This window comes from Tachysurus fulvidraco, chromosome 2 (genome assembly GCF_022655615.1).
Source record: "Tachysurus fulvidraco isolate hzauxx_2018 chromosome 2, HZAU_PFXX_2.0, whole genome shotgun sequence".
NCBI classification, from domain to species: domain Eukaryota; kingdom Metazoa; phylum Chordata; class Actinopteri; order Siluriformes; family Bagridae; genus Tachysurus; species Tachysurus fulvidraco.
The window spans coordinates 1,878,826-1,890,258 of NC_062519.1; the positions used below are offsets into that span (position 1 = coordinate 1,878,826).

General features: G+C 42.9%; 1 protein-coding gene across 4 annotated transcripts in view; it reads right to left on the reverse strand.

Annotated features, from left to right (window-relative positions):
* Positions 1 to 1,254: 1,254 nt before the first annotated feature.
* Positions 1,255 to 11,433, reverse strand: part of pax7a (paired box 7a) — a 52,682-nt gene continuing 42,503 nt past the window's right edge. For all 4 annotated transcript variants that reach the window (XM_027168806.2, XM_047803796.1, XM_027168805.2 and 1 more), the window contains exons 8-9: positions 3,540 to 3,789; positions 1,255 to 1,855 (exon numbers count right to left, since the gene is read on the reverse strand). In XM_027168806.2, the coding sequence (XP_027024607.1) occupies positions 1,740 to 1,855; positions 3,540 to 3,789 (366 nt within the window). In that variant the 3' untranslated portion in view covers positions 1,255 to 1,739. The remainder of the gene's footprint in view (positions 1,856 to 3,539; positions 3,790 to 11,433) is intronic.

Sequence of the window (11,433 nt, forward strand, 5' to 3'; positions counted from 1 at the left end):
CTCACATCTGCGTCATTCTCGTCATTCACATATTGTAGTGGTCAGAAAGAGTCAGATATCAGATATACTGGATATATTTCACCATATTTGGGGGAATTTATGGAATGTAATTTTTATATATAATTTTTTTTTACAAAAACGAAACATAAGAGCGGAAAGAAATCACACTGTACTCTATTTTGTAAAACGATACATAGCGAATAAAAGGCAAAGCAAATGTATAAACAAACGGACGAAAAAAAAACAAACCAAATTGTTTTCTCTATCAAACATCATCTTTTTTTTGCTTTAGTATAAAACGTAATCTTTATAAACAAACCAGACACTCTGAGGGAGCTACTGTACAGTTTCCTTCATGGCCAACACATACGCTGCAATCTGCAGAGGTCAAAGGTTAGGGACGTGGAGCGAGGGATCGGACCGGCGGCCGTGAAAGAGAACGTGAGAGAGAAGGATGGGGAGAAGATGGCGGAGGAAATGAAAAGAGAGAATGTGTGTTTAGGTGATAACATTTCAGATTTGTTCTAGTGTAAGAGAGAAGAGAAGAGAAGAGAAGAGAAGAGAAGAGAAGAGACCGAGAATAATACGATAGAGAAAGATATAGACTGAGGATATGCGAAGGGAGAAGCAGGTGCGATAATACTGCGACGTTGATATCACTATACATACTAATCCTCTCCTTCCTCTTCTTACTTCAGACTTCGTCCCTCTTCTCTCTCCTCTCCTCTTTTTCTCTTCGCCCGCCTATCCCTATCCTCTCCTTCCTCTCTTCTCTTCTCTTCTCCCCTTCCCATCTTCTCCTCCTCTCCTCTTATTTCTCTTCTCCCCTCCTCTCCTCTCCCTCCCTCTCCTCTCCATCTCCGCTCCTCTCCTCTCCCCTCCCCTCCCGCTCCTCTCCTCCGCTCTCCTCTTTGTCTCTTCTCCCTCCTCTCCTTTCCTCTCCTCGCCTCTTTTCTTTGTATCTTCGCCCTCTCTCCTCTCCTCTCATCTCTTTCTTTTTCTCTTTCTCCCTACCTCTCTCTCTCCTCTCCTCTCCCCTCTTCCCTCCTCTCCTCCTTCTCCTCCCTCTCCTCTCCTCTCCCTCCTCTCCCCTCCTCTCATCTCTCTCTCTCCGCTCCTCTCCTCTCCTCTTCCTCGCCTTCTCCGTATTTTTCTTCTCATCCTCTCCTCTCCCTCCTCTCTTTCCTTCTTCTCTCTGTTTTCTGTCCATTCTATTCGCTCTCGGCTCGCCTCCGCTCGCCTCGTCCCCTTTTTTCTCACAATAGATGATGTAAATTCCTAGGAGAACATTGTCGCTCAGACTTTAGGAATGCGGCAGCGTGAGGAGAAACGTGACGTCAGTGAAATGTTTCAGGGAAAGGAGCGTGATGATGATGATGATAATGATGATGAAGATGATGATGATGATGATGATGTTTGAAGTAATTTGAGGGACTTTTGTGTGAGATCTGGTTGGTCTTGTGTTTCAGAACAAAAACAAAGGCATTTATCATAATTAAGAGGAGGTTCATCATTATTCATTATTATCAGAAGAATACTAATAAAAAAATCAACAACTTTTTAATGATGTCGGACTTCATACGTGATTATATACAGGAGTCAGGAATAAAAGCCTCGTCTGCTTCATCACTTAAACACCGGGGACGTCAGGCTGTAAGTCTCACACACATACACGTGTTATAGAATTATACTGTGTGTGTGTGTGTGTGTGTGTGTGTGTGTGTGTGTGTGTGTGTTGATCAGTAGGCCTGTCCCGTCTCCACCTGCAGCAGCCCGAGTACTGCAGAGTGATCTCCCAGCTTCATCCTCCTCTGAGTGGACAGACTCACGTTTTTAGCCAGGTAGTCCACAGCACCTAGAAAATCACACACACACACACACACACACACACACACACACACACACACACACACACACACACACACACACACACACACACACACACACACCCAAATTAGTTGTGTCGTTTTTTTTTTAAATTTTACTCACCAGGCTCTAGCATGGAACAAAGACGACACTGTATTACACAAGTCCCGCCCTTTCAATGAAATGAGCCAATCACATTGTTGGTCAGGGTATTAAAGGATAAACACTGGCCTATCAGAGCCTTACAGTCTTAGATGCACAGATATATGCTTCCTTCACACTACTAACTTACTGTCTCTAGAATACAACCAATCAGTCATAAGTATCATTAAAGATAACCAATATCGCCAATTCTGTCAACCATCAATCACAATTCTTCTGTTTGTTGGCATCACAACACTGGCATAGCTTAAGCATGAACTTGTGCTGTCACTCACTGGATACGTGTGTGTGCGTGCGTGTGTGTGTGTGTGTGCCACTCTTTATTACTTCTTGGCATCTCAGATTTCATGCCTCACACACTCCTCATCAAAGCTCTTCCATTCATTCTGCCATCATTAAGTGGCTCACGTCGCTCAATCTCTCAGATAATTAACCTGACACTCACTCGTCAGCTCACCTCCCACAGATCCTGCACCTTCCAATCGATCCAACATGACACACACACACACACACACACACACACACACACACACACACGCTTCACTTGCACCCCACACACCGAGACAGTGAGCAGAAGTGCTGTAGTTTGGTCTCAATAACAACATCAGCCACTGATAATGTTAATTCAATCAATCAGTCCTTTCCTGGCCTGCAGCGAGTGTGTGTGCATGTGTGTGTGAAGGTGAGAGAGGTGGTTAAGAGGACACTGAAACCCCTGAGGGAACTTGCTGGGCTTTGAAGCAGCCCTATGCCTGTTTCCCAGGCGAGCAGATCAGGGTGTGACTAACTGACGAGCCCCGGGACATGGACAGGGTCTTTATCAGGAGCATGTGTATGTACCTCTGGCCACAGGGGTCACAGAGGGAAAGAGACACAGCCATCGATCGACACCTTCTCCACTTCCACCCGCCACTAAACAAATAATTATTTTTGCGCGGTGTTTGAGACTCGAGTTGATTCCACTTGGAGACATTCTGTCACTATTCCTGAGGTCCTGGACCAGTCTGGGAGAAATGTGTGAATAAATCATGCTGCGCTGTTAGGGAGAAAACTCATCAACAAGAAGGGCGTGGTTTGAGGAAGAGGTGTGTCCTAATTCTTCTTGGGACACACCCGTTTTTTTTTTTGTTGTTGTTTTTTTTACCTTTTTTGCAGATACACTTTTTAATTTTGTCCGCTTAAAATAATGACTGAGAAACAAGTTCCTGTCATCACGTAACGTGTAAACACTCCATTCTTCACCAGTCTGGTTTATTTTCTCTCTCTTGAATTTAATAAAACAGTAAAAAAATAGACACACACACACTAACACTGACACACACGTACACACACAAGTGTACAGCTTTACTTTTAACTTTACATCAAATGTTAAAATTTACAAAATGAAAGTTTGGACATGTTTTTAATCTGTGTGTATATATAGAGGCTCTATCATACAAGTGTTGAGCTGTTGCTATAGAAACAATAAATTGGTCATCCGCTGGTGCGGGCGGGGGAGGGGTGGTACTCACTCTGGCCGTACTGGCTGTACTGGTATCCGGCTGTCACGGGGTCCACGCTGTAGCTGGTGGCGCTGTAAGTGGGAGGACAGTAGGATTGGGACGAGGCCAGGCTCTCCACGCTCTTGATGGGGTCCGAACGCTGGCTGCAGCTGGCCGAGATGGAGCCGGAGGCATCCAGGCTGCCGTGGAGCGGCGAGATGGAGAAGTCGTGCTGCGGCTGAGACGGCACAGCGTTGGGGTTGCTCAGGATGCTCATCACCTGCACAGAGACACAGAGGAACAAAGCAAAGGATGAGGAAAGCATCTCATCGGAGATCTTCAAGATCAACATGAGAAACTTCCTGGTTCTCATGGACACTGCTGTGGATCAAACCGTTTAAGTGTTGCAGTAAGATTTGTTTAATGTGTGGCCCGGAGATTCCTCCTTCAGTCACCCGCTCGCCGTCCCGAGGCGTGCGGCTCAACAAGCACCGAGGGAGAAGTTAATCCCACCCTCCAGGCATCCCACAATCCCCTGCTCATGAATAATAACGAGTGTATTGAATAATGTCACTCACATTTTCACTCACTCACACTTTACGGCTCTTTGTACCTTTTCTTAGGGCTTTTGTATGAAAAAATCCATCCAACCACATCACCAGTCAAATGTAACTATAGGATACTTTCTTTTTTTTAAATTAATATATAAACGAAAAGCAAGCGAGAGGAAACGTGTGGCTGCTTTGATCAGATGAAGCCCAGCACAGTTCAGACGCTCGATCACGTGAGTAATATGCGATCACATACTGTATAGAAAAACAAGGTGGAGGCACGTTTCACACACGATGACATGGATAACTCGTGTAGAAGGAATGCATGTGAAGGAATTAAGGTGAAAATAAATGATGTGTGCGATGAGAAAATAAATATACCTGCTACTGTGTGTATCACGGGATCATGACCGTGAGATGCGTTCAGATCGACGGATTAACAACGTACTCTAAACTCCAGACGTCAATGCGAGGGTCTGAGTTCATAAAACAAAACCGCACCTTGGTGTGAAGGAAGATCAAGTCTTTCAGTACTGAGATTTAAAATGACGCCAGATGTGAGACAGACTAAAGCGAAAAGAGGGAAATGATGCTCCGCAAACACGACGGTAAATCCTCAAAGTGCACAGTAGATTTAAGAAGTTTATGAGAGTGTGAACAGGGACATGAGGCCCTCAGAGAGAGACAGACAGACATACAGACAGACAGACAGACAGACAGACAGACAGACAGACATGATCTCTCTCTTTCTCCTCACATCAGGTTCGTGTTGAATCGGCTATGCTGTGCCCTTTGGTCTCCCTGCCTGCTAAACCAATTAGTCTATCATGGACTTGCTTACACACACACACACACACACACACACACACACACACACACACAAAACCTATGCACAAAATAGCCTCTGGTGAAAGGAAAAACACGCCATGGACACTGGAGCCGCCTTGATGCTCTGGAGGAAGCGTATTATTTTTAATACTTGACAAATGCTTCTCCTAGGAAATGGGAAACACTTGAGCGACATCGGTTAGCCATTTCCACATGTTAATTCTATCAGTAGGTCGCCTCACACACACACACACACACACACACACACACACACACACACACACACACACACACACACACACACACACACAAGCACACACAGGTGGTACTATGGAAGGGGTGAAAGGTTTGTGCTTAGAAACAGATATACCTTAGTGTGTGTGTGTGTGTGTGTGTGTGTGTGTGTGTGTGTGTGTGTGTGTGTGTGTGTGTGTGTGTGTGTGTGTGTGTATATTAGCGGTAAAAGAAAGTAAGTAATGAGCTCCACTTGAGGGTTGAACAGAAGTTGTGTGACCTTGACGCAGTGAGATTATCTCCTTCACCTGAGATCTGATTACACACGTCTCGTCACCTCGGGACGCTCACGTGGCCGAACAGACGCTAATCAATAACATCCTGAGTCTTAATCTGATAGCGTGATTTATCTGGATCATCTCCCGCTCTCCTGCAGAGGGAAGAAGACGAGCAGCTTGTGGCTATCACACACTCACACTTTACACTTTACCTCCTTCCCTCCTGCAGTGACTCTCTCTCTCTCTCTCTCTCTCTCTCTCTCTCTCTCTCTCTCTCTCTCTCTCTCTCTCTCTCTCTCTATCCTTTCCCTCGTTCTCCATGTGACTTTGATGAGCTGTGTGTCGTGTAGATAACCGCTGCCAAGACTGCAGTGTGTAAAAGCACAGAGCCTCAGGGTACACGTCCGTCTCTCTCTCTCTCTCTCTCTCTCTCTCTCTCTCTCTCTCTCTCTCTCTCTCTCTCTCTCTCTCTCTCTCTCTCTCTGCTCATAGATTACTCAATAAGTTATAATATGAAGTGGGAAAAAAATCCTAATTAATTCTCCAAACTTCTGAGAGCTCGCAGCCTGCGGCGTCTCTAAAGCACGAGTGTAAATTGATACAATGTGCATCCTTTCAGATAAACAAACATACAGACAAAAAGCGCCGGGCTTTCACACACACACACACACACACACACACACACACACACACACACACACACACACACACACACACACACACACACACACACACACACACACACACACACACACACACCGAGCTGTCAAATTATACACTATAAGATTATTATGCTACAAATGTAAGTGGCAGCTAGATTACATTTTCACAAGTGGGAATGAGAATTCTAAGTAAGCAGCTTATTTATTTATTTATTTATTTATTTGTTTGTTTGTTTGTTTGTTTGTTTGTTTGTTTGTTCGTTCATTCATTCAATGTTTTTTCTGAGTCTTTGAAACTCCCAACAGTAGCAAAAATAAGCAAAACCATTTTATTTTTATTTTATTAATATTGTTTTATTACAAATTTATACATGAAATATATTTGTTTATTCATTCATTCGTCAATTTGTCAAAATGTTTCACTAACTGAATTCCTCATTCCACATGTTGATTTATTATTATTATTATTATTATTATTATTATTATTATTATTATTATTATTATTATTATTATTATTTATAACACTTAGTCATGTATTTACTATTTTAAACCTATTTATAAATTTATTAATTTTGTTATTTTGTTTGTATTTTCTATTTTTGTAACAGCGCTTTAGTAAAAAAAATGACAGTCAAAATATATCTATTTACTTATGATTTATTAATCAGCTTTTAAAACCAATTTATTCATTTATTTACTTATTTATTTGTCAAAAAGTTTCATTATTAAGTCAAAAAGCTTAAAAATCCCACAATGCTGCAGGAAACAGCTTCATATTTTATGTATTATTTATTAAAAATTGTATTATTTATAATTTATTATTCTTTGAAGTCACTATTTATTAATTTAAGTTATTTTAAAAAATGTTGAATAAAATCTATTTATTTATACTTTTTTAATGATATCACTCACAAATCCTACATTAATGCCCCTGTGCTGCTGGAAACAGCTCACTCAGTCTGAGGAAAATAAATGGAAATAAATAAATGCATGAAAATATGATATAAAAGGTATTCACACACACACACACACACACACACACACACACACACACACACACACACACACACACACACACACACACACACACACACACACACACACACACACACACACACAGGTTTAGTGATTGCTGAAGTGTCGACTACAAAGACTTCTGTAAGACTGAGTTACTGAATTGGCCTGAGGGCCGACAGCCTGCAGTGGAGATAGAGCGGGACTCTTCTTTCCTAACACACACACACACACACACACACACACACACACACACACACACACACACACACACACACACACACACACACACACACACACACACACACACACACACACACACACACACACACTCTCTCTCTCTCTCTCTCTCTCTCTCTCTCTCCTAATCTGACCCACAGTGGATTACGGGGACACCACAGACTCCCCCGGTTCGAGTCCTCAGTGCCCTCCGGTGGTACCTTCAAGTTTAACAGAGGTCAGGGAGGAGAACCGCGGAGAATCCGCCGCTCGAGAGTCTGAGCCGCTCCGAGTTATCGGAGAGGAGCAGAACAACAGATACAGATCGGACGAGCTGATAAGGGACGTGAAAACGGTGAGAGACTCATGCGGGGTGATGGTGTGAAACGTGAACGAGAGGTTTGGACTAAATAAACAAACAAATAATAAATAAAATATGCACGTTCCATTCATTCATTCATTCTTTCACTCATTCATTTATTCACAACCCTCATGATCTCCTCATGATATGTGATGAGGTATATAAATGTAAACAGGTTTTACATCATTTAAAACTCTTTTATTTCCATCAAACAAGATATGAACACTTCACCTTCAGGCTTTCCTCAACAAACTGTTTTTAGGCATTCGTTAACAATTAAAGACTATTATATATGTATATGACATAGCTAAAAGACAAAGTAATAAAGCATAATAATAAAAACAAAAATATAAATAATAATATAGTAATAATAATAATAATAATAATAATAATAATAATAATAATTCTTCTTCTTCTTCTTCTTCTTCTTCTTCTTCTTCTTCTTATTATTATTATTATTATTATTATTATTATTATTCATTAATATCATTCCTAACACAAAAATATCCAGTTCTCATCTTTTCCATTTGCATCAGATCAAATCCGATCTATTTTTTTTCTCTGATTTTGGATATAAAGTATTTTTGCTGGAATCAGACCAGACTGATCCTGAGTATTGGATTTATTATTAATATTTATTCATTATCTCATGAGCATCTGCATTATAACACAATCTGAACCTCTAATATTGCTCGTATTCAGTGCTATTTTTCTTCTTGATATTGAACTGAAATAAACCCAAAACTGAACCAGAGAGTAAAACTAGTTTCATGAACAACATGACGTTAATCTTTTATCTTTAACCAACACGTAAACTGACTGTGTGACTTTGTTATCGGTGTAAAAATAAATTTGAAATGTGAAAATAAATTCACATTCGCCTGCACCCCCACCTTCCCCTCCCACACACACATGCAGACACGCACACACACGCACGCACGCACGCGCGCGCCCGCGCGCGCGCACACACACACACACACACACACACACACACACACACACACACACACACACACGCACACAGCACAGCACAGCCCCCATCTGAGGAGACAAAATGACTATTTAAAAATAACAGTGGTTGCATAAATTCAATTAGGGGGCTTTTGGTCACGGTGGAAGGCAAACGCGGGGCAATTAAGCAGCCTGGGAGCGCAGAGCCAAGCCGACTGGTGGCAGGGAGCAGATGACGGGGGCAGCGGTGGGCGTCAGTGCCTTAATTGGCCGCAGCACATTAATCAAAAGTGAAAAGAAGCTTCCGTCGCGGACAGAGAGAGAGAGAGAGAGAGAGAGAGAGAGAGAGAGAGAGAGAGAGAGAGAGAGAGAGAGAGAGAGAGAGATTTGGAAAGGAAATAGAGACTGACCCAGGAGATACTGGAGTGATGAAGGCAAGGTGTGATAATTGTGTTCAATTAGGCATCTGATTGGCACTGACAGAATCTGGGCACTGACAAGCGCAGCACAGATGAGAGCGATTAGCGACTGTTGGAACAAGCTGTCACTCCTCACAGCCTGCTAACGCCATCAAACCCTGCGCATATGGCTCCCTGTGACCGGCCAGCTCGCTAGTGCTCTCTAACACACTCGGATTCTACATAAGGAACGCAGTAAACATCTAACACACACACACACACACACACACACACACACACACACACACACACACACACACACACACACACACACACACACGCACACACACACACGGTGCTCAGAGAACGGTGATATGTTGTTAGCATCACACACAGACCTTCTATCATACTTTATAAGTTTAGCCAAGTCACTGCAAGTGAAATGGTTCATTTTGAAATTCTGGACATCATCTAGAGAACATTTGATTCTAAATATTTAGATGGATTGTGCCATTTTAGGTTGTTAGGTTGTGTACTACTTTAGGTCCAACCGCCATCAGACGATTGACAAACAATTTTTTTATCTTAAATCTAGAACAGTCACAGAATTAGTTAATGTCCCTACAATAACTATAGACTGATATCATGTTAATACTACTGCTACTTGTGCCATGGATTAAACATTTTTTTTCTACTGCATTCTACATTTTTCCTCTAGATTATTCTACTAGTAAAAACATTTATCTTTTTAAAAAAAATAAAATCAGCTCCATGTCTTCAACACATTAACCATTGCCTTTTGTTAGTGTATAAGGTCAGTGTGTCTCTCTCTCTCTCTCTCTCTCTCTCTCTCTCTCTCTCTCTCTCTCTCTCTCTCTCTCTCTCTCTCTCTCTCTCTCTCTCTCTCTCTCTCAGTGTGAAGTGTGTAAAGTAAAGTGAGGGACACGAGCAAGGAACGTGCTCCATCTCTTAACACTGGCAGGATGTTCAGCAGAGAACCAGAGGTTAATGTGTCTTCTATGTCTGTGTCTTCGGTGAGCAATTGCAGAGCCACCGAACGCAATCCTCTATTCTCTGCTAGTGATATGCTTGAGTGGCTGTGGGATGGGTTCAGCCACCAGGAACAGGAGCATAGGCACACACACACACACACACACACACACACACACACACACACACACACACACACACACACACACACACACTTCTCACTTTGCAGAAATTAAACGGCACATTTTATGATTCCGGATGAGTGCTTTCAGCTTGGTTGTGGTGGGGAGGGAGAGAGAGAGAGAGAGAGAGAGAGAGAGAGAGAGAGAGAGAGAGAGAGAGAGAAAGGGTGAGAGAGGGAGAGAGAGAGAGAGAGAGAGAGAGAGAGAGAGACAGAGAGAGGGGGGGAGGGAGAGGGAGGGAGGGGGAGAGAGAGAGAGAGAGAGAGACAGAGAGAATAGTAACAGAACTGAGGAAGAACCCGAGTGGTGGGGGTTTTGTTTGCTGAAGCCAGCAGGGGGGCGTCCCAGTGAAAAATGTCAGGTCAAATTATTCTTGACAGTGTTAATATCTGCACCTCATTGCCATAATCACATGTAAATAAATAGTGAAATAGCTCTCAGCTGGAGGCGAGGAACAGAGAGGAGCTTCCAGATGAGAACACACTTCGTCACCAGACGATAGCGACAGAGCGAGACAGCGTCTTAGAGAACCTCAGTACTCGAGCTCAAACGGTACGACCTGATGCTCTATGCTAGCCTTCTCACACACAGCAGCTAGCAGGCGGGATGTTTCCTAATGTTTACCATTAAAGACGTCTTTCATTTCTTTCACTAGGGTACAGGGTTCTACACGATGACACTACAGTACGTATAAGTAAAAACACCAACATGGAGATGTAGAACAGAGGGACGTTCTGATCAGAATATTGAGGAAGGAATTCAGGAAGTCGAAAATCTGCAGCGACACACAGTCCGTAAACACGATCTCCCTTACAGCCATTTCCTCTTTGGGAAATCTTGATTTTACTTATTTGTAATGGTGTGTGTGTGTGTGTGTGTGTGTGTGTGTGTGTGTGTGTGTGTGTGTGTGTGTGTGTGTGTGTGTTTGGCTCTGTTAGTTCAATAATCAACATTCAACTGATGTTTTATTCATTCATTTCCTACCGCTTATCCGAACTTCTCGGGTCACGGGGAGCCTGTGCCTATCTCAGGCGTCATCGGGCATCAAGGCAGGATACACCCTGGACGGAGTGCCAACCTATCACAGGGCACACACACACTCTCACTCACTCACACACTCACACACTACCGACAAATTTTCCAGAGATGCCAATCAACCTACCATGCATGTCTTTGGGCCGGGGAAGGAAACCGGAGTACCCGGAGGAAACCCCCGAGACACGGGGAGAACATGCAAACTCCACACACACAAGGCA